Raw genomic sequence first — 15,516 nt, forward strand, 5'->3', positions numbered from 1 at the left:
TGGCAGTGCCAAATAAAAAGGAGATGTAATCCTTTTGCGTATTCGAAGTATTGTGTGGTTTTTGGAGGTTTGTAAATAACCAACAGTGCTGCAGCTCTGTTAGCTGGCAACGCGTCTGGTCTCGAGTGTGTTTTCTTTAGAAAGAGTGGGTCCCGTCCCCCGCCCAAAAAAAAAAAAATCAAGAGTTTGCAGAGGGGGAGAGCAAGGCAGCATGGTAAAAACAGACTGCTCAAGGGTGTCTGAAACTTTGCGAAGCCTAACTTTTTATTTAAAAGAAAAACTTGAAGTACTCTGTACTTTAGAGCTCTTGCCATATGGGAAGGATGGGCACACAAACCCGTTGTCACTGGATCACCAGAGCTCTTGCTGTTTGTGTATGATGTTGGAACGTATGAGTCCTGTATACTGATGGAGTCTTTAACACTTTTCTGTATAGATATGAAGATGATTTCTAACCTTGATGAAGCTCATGTTGCGTAGGGCGTGATCTTATTCCACAATAAAAGCTTACTCCACTGTGGTCTTTGTAATTTTTCCCCAGTCGTGTACTCAAGAACCCACCAGTGCTTGCACCGAGGTCGTTGCTCGTGCTGGACTCCCTGAAGTCTTGGTAGCAGGCTCCTTTTTGGATCTTCACTTTGCATGGTTCCAAGCATTGAGTAGTCCCATGCTTTGGTGGAAGATTTGTCTTCGTAGTCTAATTCAGTCACAAAAGCCTGGGCTCAGTTCAGAAACTTTTAGATAGTTGATCTGCACTGCAGAAGAAACCGTCCTTTCCAGCTCTCAACTCCATGGCTCTCCCACTACCTCGTGTAAATTTTTTACATGTGTATTGCTAACTCCTGCATTAACTTCTTGCTTCCAGCTGAATTCCTCAGTGGTACAGTTCATTTCACTAATCCTATCTACATCAGTAAGATGACCCTTGCTATTAAATACTTATTTCTCTGGGGTGGGGGGGGAATTGTGCTTATTTGCAGGTCTGACTGAACTCAGTTATATTTATGTGAATATTAAAGTTGCTTTTGACTAGACTGTCTTTTCTGCTGTTTCAGGTATTAATGGAATGAAGGGTTGCCCGTCCTGTAGGTAATTGTTGCAGGGCTTTATTTTAATTGTTCTACTGGCTGTTAATTGTAACTTCTTAATGAAAGGATTTTGAGCGAATTTTATCACTGTTTCAGTGAAATTGCTTTCCCTTGTGGCATCCTTCGTGTTTTCTCAATTGTGTTTTCTTCTTTCCCTTGTAGCTACATTGAGAAGTTTACGGACTTTCTCCGTCTCTTTGTAAGCGTCCACCTACGAAGAATTGAATCCTACTCCCAGTTCCCCGTGGTTGAATTTCTGGCACTGTTGTTCAAATACACTTTTCATCAGGTACAGCCCTGCGACATTGTTTTTCCTCGGTCTGTTCTTTGTTCTGTTGTCTTGTACAGCAAGGGTTGCTTGTTTTCCCCAGTGAAGTTGATACCTAAATTTAGCCCAGAAAAAAAACAATTAACTTGTCTTGCTGGCACTTCCCCGGTAGTGCTAGGGACTTGGAAATGGCTTAATGTGCTCTTGGATTTAGTTGGAGACAGTGCTGACATGTAGTCACCTTGCAAGAACAAACTTGTCTGGTGTTTAACTTTGCTTCTGCCTTTTTTTTTTTTTTTTTTTTTTTTGCTAGTCCTTGGAAGGGACAATGTTATCTGGAAAAATTTCTCCAGCTTGCTTGTTTTGTGTTTGGGGATGCTTTTCTTTCTCCTGAATCTGCTGCTTTTACTGTATCTGAGGCTTTCCTTGTAACTTTTAGTTTTAGTATTAAAAAAACAACCCTGTGGCTTTTGGTACATGTTACCTTGCCATAGAAGCTGTCACAATGCAACTCAGCCCTTTTTACCACCATATGTCAATAATGACGAGGAAGCAGATTTATAAAATGCTAGAAGCAGCAAGCCATGAGACAGGTTAACGCTGAGACCAGCCTTGTAATTCCTGGGTTCCCACCCTTGTGCTAAAGCGCTTGTTCATCTTCTAACAGCTATAAATCTCTCCAGTGACCTCCTAGAAATTTTTCAATAAAGCAAGAAGTTCTTCTCATGGATTGAAGTGCACGCTAACACATATTTTCATTGTGTGAAAATGATCTTACCATATCTTGCGATATTCATTGTGAATTTTGGTGTATTTCAGCCTACCCATGAAGGTTACTTTTCTTGCTTAGACATCTGGACGCTCTTCTTGGACTATCTGACTAGCAAAATTAAAAGTCGTCTGGCAGACAAAGAAGCAGTACTCAACAGGTAAGCAGTCAGGAAGCTGTCAGGATGTGACAGCTTCAAAGAGACTTCATGATCACCATGGAAGGACTGTGAGAAATAAGCTATTGCCTACTCTAACTTCACATGTGGTTGAGTCCTTTCTTCTTCTAAAATCGTAAAGTATAAAAAGTGTAAACTTCAGTGTTTCACACTCATGCAAAAGAATTCAAACTGAGCAAGTTAGGGTAGAAGAACTGTCACTTACATATGTTGCGTGTGAACCTAGCAGCCAGAGGAAGAAAGCTTTGCAGTCTAAAATAGAACTGTAACACATTTTAGCAAATTTTAGAGCACATTGTAGCATATATTAGAGGAGGAGACCACAGAGTAAGTTGCCTAGTAAGTGTTTACACAGCTCATGCAACTAATTAATGAATTAGGGAAATTTTTTTGTTTAATTAGGATTTTAAAATTGCTGTTTAAATGGAAGATATGTTTCTGAGAAATATTGATGAGACTGTGTTTGGAAGTTAAAAGTTCCACTTGCTTACCTCTGGTGCTAATCGTGTGTATCAATTGCAACAGTGGTTGGCAGCTCTTCCTTTGTAGATGCTGTATCCTGAAATGGGTGGCTCTCTTTTGATAAAAGTCCCTTTGCTGCCATTTTAAAAATCTGGTGAATAGACTGGTACCTTGTTCAAGTTTTGGAGGCTTAAAAGTGCCATGGCTTGTGCCATATTACATTCCGCTAAGGGCAGAAGGAGGCTTCCTTCCCTTGAGCACACTAAAAGTGGTTATGATGCCAGGCTGTCTTTCAAAAACCAACCACAAGGTACAAATGTGGAACTAGCTTGCACCAGACAGCTCTCTTCCTTTCAGCATGGGAACTGTGGGGTTTTTAATTTCTCAAGTAGTAGGTATTTGCATTTGAACTCTGTTATCATTTGTTCCTAATTTGCTGCTCTCTGCCTAATGCTGTTGAACTCTGCCTTGGCGTTCTGCTCCTCTTCTTCATCTGGCTAACGTGAATGTAATGTGCGTTATCTTCGTGTTGAATAGTTTGTTATGGGGAAAATTGAAACTAACAGTATCTGTGTCTCTAGGAGATATGTCAGACTACAAACAAACAAAAAAAATCATAAGTGGTTGAAGCCTGTACTGTTTTGTCAGAACTACCTATCCTTAGTGACAACTTCTATAGCTACAACTTCCTGCGTGCTCTCAGACGTGTAAACGCTGCAGTTTGACAGTCTGGGAGTGGTTACACCACAGGAGCACAGATGAAGTTTCCTGTTCTGTGGTTTATAAACTTTGCATTTTGTACACATTCAACTTTTACTACTGGATAAATTGCCAAATCCAGGGTTATGTCATGTGGTTATGGAAAAGATGGTAATTCAGCCACCTTGCACAGACAGCTTTCAGCTGCTTAGCTAGTGACACAGCTGACAGTCTGACACGTGGATTGCGTCATGCTCTGAAACTCTGTCACTATATGCTAATGCCTAATTTTCCAACCTGATCTCACCTAGAAAAGAGCATGCCTTCTGCATCAGGCCCCAGCTGTTTTGAGAAAGGAGGTTTTTAAAACAATCAAGCAAACCAAAGCCCCTCGAAATCCCCAAACTGTGGCACTGTGTCACCAGGAATGATTGCATGCTCAGGTGCCTCTGTGCTGATTTTGCAGCTTGGCATTATTCTTAGGTGGTCAATGAGAAGAAGGATACTCTGTGCTCTGTACCAGCTGCATAGGTTCTGAGAGGTGAAAAGATATCTTTCAGTGACATGCCTTTAGTGTTACAGTGCAAGTGGGAAAACTGTGGGCTTTGTTTCAGAGGACAAGGGCCTGAATTCATTTACCAACAGTGTTGGGAAAGAGGATAGCAGAACAAATAGCCTTAGGGGAGGTCCCCTTTTGAGGTAGGCAGCAATAACTCTGCCCTGTTTCATCTGTTCCTCATTCGCTGCCCAAAAAGCAGAGCACCAGACAGGCTGCTGAGGAGCAGTTTAGCAACAAGAGGCTGTTGGTGCCTCCTGTTCATGTACATCTGCTATTATTCCTGGCAAGCCACTCCTACCTTTCCTGTTTTGAACTCTTGGGCTGCTTCTATTGCTAACAGTTCTCTCTTTCCCTTTCACAGGTAGAGGGTTATCAGATATTGCCAGGGCTCTCTCCTTGCAGGTAGCTTGTGACCTGAAATGACGTGATACTCTTAATCCCAGGATCTGCTTGGTGTTTCCTCAACAAACCTGTGAAGCTGTGCTTTTGCAGGCTCTTTGCGGTGGCTCGCTTTAAACTGTCATCTGTTTTACATACCTTCTTCGCTGGAAGGCCTGTGGGCGCAGCAGTCTCTGCAGAATTGTTTTATCAAACTCTTGCTCTGTTTTCTCCATGGTCGTAGGTACGAAGATGCTTTGGTTCTGTTGCTGACAGAGGTGTTGAATCGAATCCAGTTCAGGTATAACCAGGCACAGCTGGAGGAGCTGGATGACGAGACACTGGATGATGATGTAAGGAGCAGAGTTGAACAAGGACAGCTGCAGGTCCAGATATTAACTCTTGCACTGGTGACACCTAAAATGGCTTTCCCAGAGCTTGTGCTTTGGAGTACAAGCTAGACAGCTGCTTCTTCACTCCATTCTGTGCGGGGTTTGAGGTTTAAAGCAGCACAAAATGCTTTTAACAAAAATGTACCTAGTCACACTGGAAGGATATGACCTTTGTTTTTAACTTGGTTCTTATGGGGAAAGAATATAGATACTTATGTTCTGATTATCAGAGGCATTAGGTGTCCACGTCTGGTTGCATTGGAATTTAAATGCTGAAACATCTCTGAGACAAAAGCTTTAAGCTTATTTCTCCTAAGTCAGTACTGGTAGACATCATCCCAATACCGATAAATGTAAAAGTGGAGTAGGTGGCCAAAATGGATGAGGCCAGAGCACTGGAAGGGCAGGTTGCTCTGTGTAACGGATGCTTGTCATCTGAGCAGTGCCTGTGCTTTAGGAGTGAACGCTTGTGGCTTATCACTCCAGGGAAACGTGTGTACGTGCCCAAAGCATGGGTTGGCAAAATTATTCTCCATCAGGTGTCTGGCAGCATATGAGAATCATAAGAGCAGTATCTCTTCTGTATCCGTGTGTCTGCAAAAGCCAAGCTCTAGAAAGGAGCTAGCTGGTCCCAAGCATCAATTAAGACCTACTAGTCTACAGAAAGCCATCTGTTTCCCTCTGGAAGTGCTGTGCTTACCTTGGTGTTTCTTCCCATAGCAGCAGACCGAGTGGCAGCGGTACTTGCGCCAGAGCTTGGAAGTGGTTGCAAAAGTCATGGAGCTCTTGCCAACTCATGCCTTCTCCACACTAGTAAGTAGTTATGCAGACCAAAAGTGCAATGTGAAATGAACACCAGCTGCTGGAGTTTGTTACAAGCTGTTTGATAGCGGCCTCGGTGCCAAACAAGTAGGGAGATTTGGTTTTGGATGCAACAACTTGGCAAAGAGGAGACCAGAAATTGAAGGAAAAAGCTTGGGTTTTTGGCTTTGTCAAATTTCTTGGTGTGTTTTAAAGCGGGTACTTCAGTGAGCATCTGAGTCCTACTTGCTGGACACTAAGCTCTTTAGAAATTCCCATCTTTCAAAGTGTAAATATTTGGCAGCAATCCTTCACTGCTGTTTACCTCGGCCTTTATATTAGGAGGCTGCGCTGCGAATTGGGCAGATGAGTGTCATCATTAGGGTTTTAAGGAGAGTGAAATCTTTCTTTAAAAGAACGGCTAGATACAGATGCTGAGAAGAGTGCCTTGGACAATTGGGGATTATCTGATAAACACAGATAAGTGCTTCTCTCCAGCTAGTGCCACTGCTGTTGCTAGAATTGGTGTTGTAAAAGTTGCCTGGGTTTGTAGCACTATAATGGTTTTTGAGGAGGACATCTTGAGGCTGTAAGCCAGTGGATCCCAAAACTCAGAGTAGTTCGTGCCTCTTCTCTGCGTGAGAAGAAAGGCAAGTATAGCAGTGGGGTCTCAAAGCAAGTCTGTTAATTCTGCTGGAGATACCACATACCTCTGAACCGTATTCCCAAGAAGCAGAGAAAATTGAGCTGCTGCAGAGGCAGAAGATCCCTGACCCAAAGATCCCTGCTTTTTTAATTGATATTTTTATTTAAGAAACTTTATGGCTAAGCTAAGCACTAGAAGCATGTTACTAAAACTCTGAAGTAGTGAGCAAAATAGTCCTCATATGAAAATAGACGTTCCTCTGCAGCATGGTGGCATGGCATGAGTCGGCAAGAGGCAAACAAACGGAATAGCTGTTTCGGTGAGCATGTGGGTCATATGGTGAAGAGCATGTGGCTTCCTTAAAAGTGACACATCAATGTGAGGAAGACTATCTGGTTTTTTTAATAGTTCTCCTCCCGCAGTTATATAAAGGTGCTCAACTGTTAATTAGGCACAGCCTGTTAGAAACTTGATAGTGAGTGCTTTCCTTCAGCCCTGTGTTAGCTCATTTTTGTAGACTGGATAATCTGGGAGGTGCTCAAGCAGTGTGTGCTTTTCAGAGCAGTCTGCAGTGCTGTTGAATGCAGTGGCTAGTCTATCAGCAGCAAATAATGAAAACAGTGTACAGCAGCTGCCATTACTCTGCCCCATGCTGCAAAACAAAAGGCTGCACTTCCCTGTGCTGATGAATGAGTGAACTTCCATAAAACCAACCACTTCAAACGTGGAGACTTTGCCAACAGAAATTAAATAGAACTATGCCAGCCTGAAAGGGTTGGAAAATATTCTTTCAGGTGGGATATCTGCAAGGAAAAGGTCAGTATGCAATTTTGTCCTGTATGTATACAAATGCGTTCAGGCACAAGGCAAATAACGCCCTAATAGATACCACTGAAGTACCTTGGCTGGCCGAATGCTGCTTAGAAGGCTGTCTGGTCTCACTTTATAACACACTCCCCTGTGATAGTGTAACCTGTTGCTCAGCTGAAGTATCACCAGGATCAGGCATGTTTGCTGTCGGTCCTGAGCAATGGAGTTAGGCTAACACTCTGTTCCCGGACCAGGATGCGTGACGACTGCGGTGTTTGCTCCCTTGGCTGTTTTCCCCATGGGGCTTCAGCTGTTCTTGGTGCAGCCTGCAGCTTGCTGGCAGAGTGCTGCAGTACTTCCCTTCTGTACTCTGTTAGAGGCACTGAACTCATCTTCTTTGGTTGAATAATATTTTGATAGCTGCATTTTGAGAAGCTGATACTTACGGGTGAGGTGGATGCAGCACAGGCTTCCTGCGCTCCAGGCTCTGCCTTTCCCTGCTCTGTTTGGTCTGGGTTATACATCCATCTGCATATTCATACCGGTGGCATGCTGTGCCATCACTTATACTTGACAGACAATTATCTTGTTAGGCTGATTGCTGGTATTTGTGGGAAAAGGAGAGCTACCACAGAGAAGTGCCGTCAGGGTGATGATCTTTGTTGTTTCCGTGACAACTATCAAGACATGAGAAGCTGTGGCATGCAGGATCAGCCCAGAACCTAGCAACTTGCCTTTTCTCCAAATGTCTTTTTGAAGGCGCTAGGGAGAAATAAGAAAAGTGGGCTCTAACCGAGTAATTAGTAGTTGGGTGTTAACTGTCTGCCAGGCCCCAAAATCATGCTCATTTCTTGTGTCTTCTAGTTTCCAGTTCTGCAGGATAACTTGGAAGTGTATCTGGGACTCCAGCAGTTTGTGGTCACTTCAGGGACAGGTAATAAGCACCGTCCAGCACTGCAGTCCTCACTCTTTGAATAGCTGATTGTAAAAACGCTCTAGACCTGCTTTGGTGTTGCTGCTTCTGTACTCTGTTGAGGATCTGAACACATGTATGGTGTGAAATGGCTCGGTAGTAAAACTCCAATAGCAGACAAATCTTAATGTGATTATTTTTTTTTTTTTTTATTGGTATGGTTCTTCCCTTGTTCTGGTACTTGAAATGAAGATACCGTATGTGTTAAGAACAAGTATGCAATGTCAAATACTACAGTAACATGAAGTTAACATAATCGTTAGTTTTTTCCTCCCACTAAAACTTATTTCAAGAAAGGTTGCACTCCTGTTTGCTTTGGGCTCAAATCTGGTGTGAAGTTGTCCACCATAGGAGCATTTTTATTTAGGCTTGAATTAAAACCATTGTGAGTCAATGAGAAGATGAAGTACTTAGGATGTAGTAGTAGTTCCTGAAGACTTATCTAGCTGGCATTTCAGGAGCTTTCATATATAAAGTAGTTTACAAGGATACCAGTGCTCTCAACTGAATAAAAAGCATGAGCATAGCTTTATTACTCTTTCCTGAGAAATAAGGAGAGTAGCAGTAGTGAGATCTGTATGAGGGAAGATTGTAGCTAAGGTTATACTTAAGTTTTCTGCTATAACCAGTAAAGGAATCTGTTACATATTCATTCTGCCATGTATAGCAGTATTGGCTATTGTTGTATAGACGTTTTGGGAAAAAAATACTTCCAGTTTTAGGATCATTTCAGACCTAGGATAAGCAATGTGTAAGGTTTTAATGCTGTAGCAACAGTGTGTATTAGAAGCTGTCATGTGGACTGGCTGTTTAGATGATGGGTCAGAAGAAGCAGCTCAGATGCAACTGGGGATTCAGAACTGGATGATAGTATGCTGGTGCCAATGGTACAAAATGGCAAGCTTGTTGGTGAAAACTTAATCCAAGATTAAATACGGGCAGTGGAAAGAAAAACAGATTTCCTTTGAAATGTGGTGTTGGAGAACATGTTTGCTTTTTTAGTAAAAGGTCTGGAATGTTGGGAGAGCAGTGCACAACCAATGCACAACCGAGTGGTAGGACAATTGCATAGGTAATAAGACTGGCAAATCTACTTATCAGTGTGTTTCTTGTATCTGAGAAACAGGAAAGTAAATAACCAGACTTCACATCAAAAGCAAATGCAGTCTTGTTCCCAGTGAGCTTCTGCTGCTGGAACGCTTACTGCACTATAGCCAGCAGAGGGAGTCCGGGTAATGACCTTCTCTGCAGACCTGGCGTTGCTTTTTGATGTCAACAGATAACCAGAAGGGCTCCCGCTTATATAGGTATTAGTACCAAATAGAGGAAAATAAATGTGTAAAAGGCTGAAAGGGTTGGTAACATCTGTTTCAGTCTTTAAAGAGGAATTTGAACTGTGGTGGTCGGAACAGTTGAACTTGTCTTACTCAATTTGAGTATTTCAGTCACTTGGCCAGTGCTCCGATTTGAACTGTGACCCACTGCTGAGCTGATTTAAGAAGAATGCTTGTAATGTAATTAGAATAAACTTTGCATTTCCTGTAGCTTTGTAATTAGGTTTCCCATCCCAAAGAGCTGTATTTATTAGTCATGAGGTGACGTGTGTGTTCTTGCATGAGGTTTTTAAAGTATGAGTTTTCAAACTGCTAGGCTCTTAGTAGCTGTTAGCGCAAGTGATTATTTACACTTAGGTCTTTTGGCTTCATTGCTAATGAACCATGATGTCATTCCAGGTCACAGGCTGAACATCACTGCAGAGAATGATTGCCGCCGTTTGCACTGCTCCTTGAGGGACCTGAGCTCCTTGCTGCAGGCTGTTGGTCGTTTAGCAGAATACTTCATTGGGGATGTGTTTGCTGCCAGGTTCAATGATGCTCTTACAGTGGTGGAGAGGTAGGTATAGGAGGGGGAGTTTGCTGTCCCTTCACCAGTACAAGGAACAATTGTCACCACTGCAGTGAGTGTGAAAACCAAGGTTTCTTTCTGCCTGCCCTTGTTATGATTAAACTGATATGCAAAGAACTCAATGGGCAGTACCTTAAGTGTTACATTCATCAGTGCTAAGTTTCCCAGATGGCTCTCTAAACCCTTAACCAAAGAAATAACTAATAGGAGGGATTAAATAAAATCAGTCACTTGAGAAGATTGAGGTACTTGTTTTCCAGCATCTGTGTTTGTGATGCAAGGAAATGGGATGTACAGTCTGATTACTTCAGAGTTGTATATCTCGAAGCTAAATCACCAAAATCTCTTTTCTTAAATGAAAAGCTCTGTGAAAACTGAAAGGCAGACGTCATTTGATTCTTCACATCCAAGAAACTTAACTGGCTCATAGTTGTAAATTACAGAATTTCAGGGCTTTACACAGCTGCCTTGATCATGTATTTTCATTTTCATGCAGGAACATCGTACTTGTTCCATCTTATCACAAACAATGAAATAGGCTCTAAATTATTTTCAACTAAATGGTGTAAATCTTGCCTACGCATTAGCTAAATATTAACACAGACTTGCCAAGAGTTGCATTCAGATAAGATGTTCCAGTGGATTTGTACATGTGTATATCCATCTCAGTCCCTTTATACTACCGTATATGTATTCACTTCCAGGTTGGTAAAAGTAACGCTATATGGATCCCAGATTAAACTATACAACATCGAAACTGCAGTACCATCTGTACTGAAACCTGACCTTATCGATGTGTGAGTATGATAGATACACGTACATATATACACACACACACACACTGCAAATGACTGTATCCAGATTCGGTACCTACGTGGGGTGGTGGAAGCGTTAGACCTCCTAGATCTGGTGGTCTGACCACTTGCTTGGCAAATGTTCTGAAAAGCACATCTCTCCAGTGATTGCTAGCTAACCAGGAGGGCGCTTTCTTTTAACTCTTGAAGGTCAAGGCTGCTGCCAGCATTTTGGACGACTGTTTCCTCCAACTGATGTACTGAGGTTATTTAAAGAAAAATAAAAATGTGATGAGAAGTAAAAATACTAGTTATAATATAAAAATGTGATGAGAAGTAAAAATACTAGTTATATTAGCTCTAAAAGCAAACTGTTATTTTGCCCTGTACTAATGGCTGTAAAAGCTTAGTTCTTCTGCAGTATAATTAAATGGCAAAATAAGTATTACAATAGTGGTATTTTAAGAAATGGATCCACTGTCGGTATGTAGTTCCAGTTTATGGATTTTTTTGCTACCAAAGTCAGATCTGTGGCTCAGGTAAAAGATGTTTTTCCTAGTACAGGGTTTTGAGTCCTTGGCTTCCAAGACAAACATATGCCTTCCAGCTGTGCAAGCCGTTTCTGAAACAAATGCCTTCGATCCAGAAGTTGACATTAAGTGTGAAATCTTGATGCTGCTAGCAATAGAACACCGCTCTGTGACAGCCTTTTAGAGACTTTCCATTCTTAATGGTTGTGTAGGACAAACCTGTTTTCCTGCCAGCTGGCGTTTTGTGAACAGAATTTAAGGTTATCCTTTTGAACGCATCAAGATCGCATGTGTAGCAGCTCCTTGAAAACCCACACTAGATTTTATTGTGTAGGTCCCTGGATTCTCCTAATAATCCCAAGTTACTAGCTCTGAGTTTTGTTCAGATGATGTTCTTTTAATGATCTCTTTCCTTTTCTGTCTTAAAGTAATTTGAGAGGCTTTTTCCATGATCTGTTAGTGAGGGGTTTTCATCCTTTTCTCTGTCCCATGTCCCTGAAGAAACTTGTGATCCATTTTCTAATGCTAGTGTAACAAAGGTACATCACCAAAGATTTGGAGGACACCTGTCTGTGTGATCCCAAAGAAATGTCCTGACTCAAAAATCTTGATACGGTGCTGTGCCAAAAGTATAATTATGAAGTATAATACAATCAGCTGGTAGGTTGACTAAAAAATTGACCTTATCGGTTTATACCTTTGAATTAATACTGTTGCATACTAGATGAGTCCAGTTACAGCACGCCTTTAAATATGTCTCGAATGTACAGGGTCCAGGACAAGGAAAAAAATTTAGGCCACGTAGCTAACATAATCACAAGGAATGCGCCTGTTCTCAGTTAATGGAAGAATGGGGAGAGTTTAGGCAATAAATATACTAAGGGGGGAAGACAAGATATTAAGGCAAAGTGATTAAAAAAAAAACCCCTTCAACCTGCTGTTAAAGGTAAGATTTTTTTTTTTAATAGACTTCCTTATTTTTCCCCACTGTGCATAAACCCGCTGGACTTGCTGGCAGAAGCAGAGGTGTTCAGGAGGTGGTTGATGCAGACGTGGGAGTCGCCTGCTGTAGGCGACTGAGATTAAATGTAGTCACTATGGTGGGGACGTGCATGTGGGAGAACCTTTATTTTTGGAGGGAATATCAGTGTTCACAGACTACTCTTGTCAATAAAATCTGCAGAATAGGGATTAGTTAGATAGCATCCTTGTGATGGGACAATGTGTTTTACAGACTGACAGTGGTGTGCAACTGGATTCCAGAAGAGTTCTATAAGGCAATTACCCTCTGTCCCCCCCTTGCCCGTAATCAAGCGGGCATGTGAAATGAATCTTGTGCTGCAAGACTAGAGAATACTAGAAGTGATTGTCATGGCACTTGCCATCCTGCAGTCTTTCCAACTGTGTGAATTTGGGATTGCTTTCCATCTTTCTGCCTGTTTCTGCGGAGAGCTAAGAAGTCTGCAGAATCAGAATGCCACTATACGTTGCTTTTAGCTTTAATAACAGCACAAGACTTTGAGTCTAAACAGAGATCCCAGACCTCTTCAGGTGCTCAAATACAATGTCAAAGGGTTCCGAAAAGAACGAAGGATGCCATTTTGCAGTCTTTACCTAATGTTCCCTGGCACAACAGTCCTCCCAAGCTAATGTGGTCCAACTTTAAAACTAACTTCTCATCACTGTCAGTGAAACTTGGGTTATGATTAAGTTAGACTACTAAACGATTTCTAAAGAAAAATCTGCCAGCTTTGAGAATACCAGTGTTCTTTCCCAGTATGCTGTTGAAACTACCCACCGTGCTCAGGACTTGTGCCCTTCCGCAGCTGTCCTGCTTGTGTACCTTTTGTCCCGTGTATGTATCTTACTCTCGCTCTGCTCCTCTGCAGCCACGCGCAGTCCCTGGCAGCGCTGCAAGCCTACGCGCACTGGCTCGCGCAGTTCTACAGCGAAGTTCACCGGCAGAACCCGGAGCAGTTCATCTCTCTCGTCTCCACTGCTCTGGAGGCTATCACACCCCTCATCAGCTCTAAGGTACCTTCGTCAGTGCTGGGCTGAAGCTGGGCTTCCACCTAGAGCAGGAGACTGCTGTTGTGTTCAGGTGTTTAACAGTCTGCTCTGGACCACACTGTGGCTCCTGATGTGAACCAGTCTGAGAGCGCTGGATGTCTGTCTTCCAGAGCCACAGCAAATGTCTCATGTAAGGTGAGACCAAGAACAATTCTAAATAATAGCACTGTAGGGCAAGCTAATACGAGAGTAAGCAACTTATAGGCATATACACTCAGTCTAATGGCTTGAAAGTGGGGAAATGTCTCTCTTCCGCAGTATTAAGGGAACTGACCTGTGCTTTGATTGGCAAATAAATACTATAAACTGTCTTGCTTGCAAAAAACCTGGTAGTGGCAGCTTGCTGTGCTGTCTGACACCAGTGTTGCACCGTATGGTTCTGTGTGGTGGCGTTACTGGGCAGCCTGACCGTGTGCCTCCTCTTTTGCAGGTGCAGGAGAAGCTGCTGCTGTCTGCATGCCACCTGCTAGTCTCTTTAGCCACCACAGTGCGACCAGTGTTCTTGATCAGCATCCCAGCAGTACAGAAGGTGTTCAACAGGATCACGGACACTTCTGCTCAGCGGCTTCCTGATAAGGTAATTTGTCTCAAACATGATGAATGTAGATTAGATGCTTGGGAAGCTGTGCCTCAGTTCTTACTGTAGTGAGGTATAACCTCAAAAGAAAAAAAAAAAAAGAGGGAGTAGGGGGCAGCAGTTATCTCTCTGCTGTGGATATCCAGGAATCCCAGTGATACAGTTTGTCAGTAATGATCTATTTCGAGCAACAGCATAAGGAAAAAAAAAAACATGATTGCAACTCTTATGAGATCTTATTCCTTTCTCATTTGCTGACACAGTCCCTGACTCCGTGTTGTCTTTACAGTACGGGCATGTTGATTCTGACATACAGAAAGAGTTTTCTGTGAAACTTGTGTTAGCATTCCACATACCTCAGTCCAAGTTAGTATTTATGTTACAGAAGTACTGAAAAGCCACAGTGGAGGTTGGGATGCAGTTGTATTGTGTGCTGGCATGGAGGCATAAAGTGCCGTACAAGCACAGAAGCTTAGCGTGTAAACCAGACAAGGAGTAATGAAAGTGGCATCATCTTTGTTTTATGGATATGAAGAATAGAGACTTACTGTTGCAGGGAAGGGCTGACAGAGCTGGGACCTGGTTCCAGCCTTTAAGCGATGGAGCTTTGCTTCTCTCTTACCTTGCAGAGCTGCTAGGTTTCGCTTGGGCTCAACTTGTGCTATTGAACTCTTTCCTCAAATAGTGAGCACTGCTGGATGTCTTGCACAGCTGTAAAATGTCACGCCAGGGTTGCGCTCTAGCATAAAGCGAATAGCAAACACGGTAAAACTTTGCCTCTTTGCTTAATGTCACGTTGCTTCTAGGCCCAGGTGTTGGTGTGCAGAGCGCTGTCGAACGTATTGTTGCTGCCCTGGCCTAATCTTCCAGAGAGCGAACAGCAGTGGGCAGTTCGCTCCACCAACCACGCCAGCCTAATCTCTGCCCTCACGAGAGAATACCGCCAACTAAAATCCAACGCTATCTTGCCACAGAGGAAAGTACAGCTGGAGGACAGTAAGTACCAAGCTTCTCGGTGTGTGCTGTTTTCTGACAGCTGCAGTGCAAACTGCTGATGGGTGTCATTAAGCTGGTTTTCTAATAATTATTTTGGCTGAGAAACTGTGTTTAGCGTATGGGGAGGACAGGAAAGGAGCAATTTGTTTTCTTTCTTTTTTTAAAGACCCTTTTTCTGTGGGTGTGTAAAGGGCACTCTCAGTCCCAGTTGCCTGTAAGCTCTTCCATCAAAGTACTGTCTTCCTCAGTCGTGCAGGGAAGGTGGGACCAAGTTTGTGATAAAACTTTGAGTAGTGGTGATTGCATTAGGAATACTTCACAGCCTAATGCTGGGACTACCACGCTATGGTATTAGAAACATTGACTGGAGGCAGCATTAATGAAGATTATGGTTATAAAAACTTAAGGGGAAAATAAGAATTTCTTCCAGACTTGGGAAGTACTGTAGAGGGTGTATATGTTTAGGGGGAGAGCCCTGAACTGATGGAGCCCAGGGACCTTTGGAAGTTTCCGTGTTATGTTTTGGGATTGCTTTTGGGTGTGTCTTTTTTTTTTTTTTTTTTTTTTTTTGAAAATCACTTTAAAAATTGGTTAGAAGCATGCAGTGTCACAGCTTCTGAC

At 42.6% G+C, this 15,516-nt stretch overlaps 1 protein-coding gene across 3 annotated transcripts in view; it reads left to right on the forward strand.

The window, feature by feature from the left end:
• The window catches only part of XPO6 (exportin 6), a 58,160-nt gene that overhangs the window by 33,228 nt on the left and 9,416 nt on the right, over positions 1 to 15,516 (forward strand). The window contains exons 8-17 of one of the 3 annotated variants that reach the window (XM_075515437.1): positions 1,251 to 1,377; positions 2,176 to 2,285; positions 4,646 to 4,787; positions 5,517 to 5,606; positions 7,915 to 7,984; positions 9,757 to 9,916; positions 10,633 to 10,725; positions 13,142 to 13,286; positions 13,753 to 13,899; positions 14,706 to 14,895. In XM_075515437.1, coding sequence (XP_075371552.1) covers positions 1,251 to 1,377; positions 2,176 to 2,285; positions 4,646 to 4,787; positions 5,517 to 5,606; positions 7,915 to 7,984; positions 9,757 to 9,916; positions 10,633 to 10,725; positions 13,142 to 13,286; positions 13,753 to 13,899; positions 14,706 to 14,895 — 1,274 coding nt within the window. Of the gene's footprint in view, positions 1 to 1,250; positions 1,378 to 2,175; positions 2,286 to 4,645; positions 4,788 to 5,513; positions 5,607 to 7,914; positions 7,985 to 9,756; positions 9,917 to 10,632; positions 10,726 to 13,141; positions 13,287 to 13,752; positions 13,900 to 14,705; positions 14,896 to 15,516 lie in introns of all 3 variants that reach the window. The other 2 variants (XM_075515438.1, XM_075515439.1) reach the window with 2 other exon arrangements.

This window comes from Mycteria americana, chromosome 12 (assembly GCF_035582795.1).
Source record: "Mycteria americana isolate JAX WOST 10 ecotype Jacksonville Zoo and Gardens chromosome 12, USCA_MyAme_1.0, whole genome shotgun sequence".
Classification (NCBI taxonomy): Eukaryota; Metazoa; Chordata; class Aves; order Ciconiiformes; family Ciconiidae; genus Mycteria; species Mycteria americana.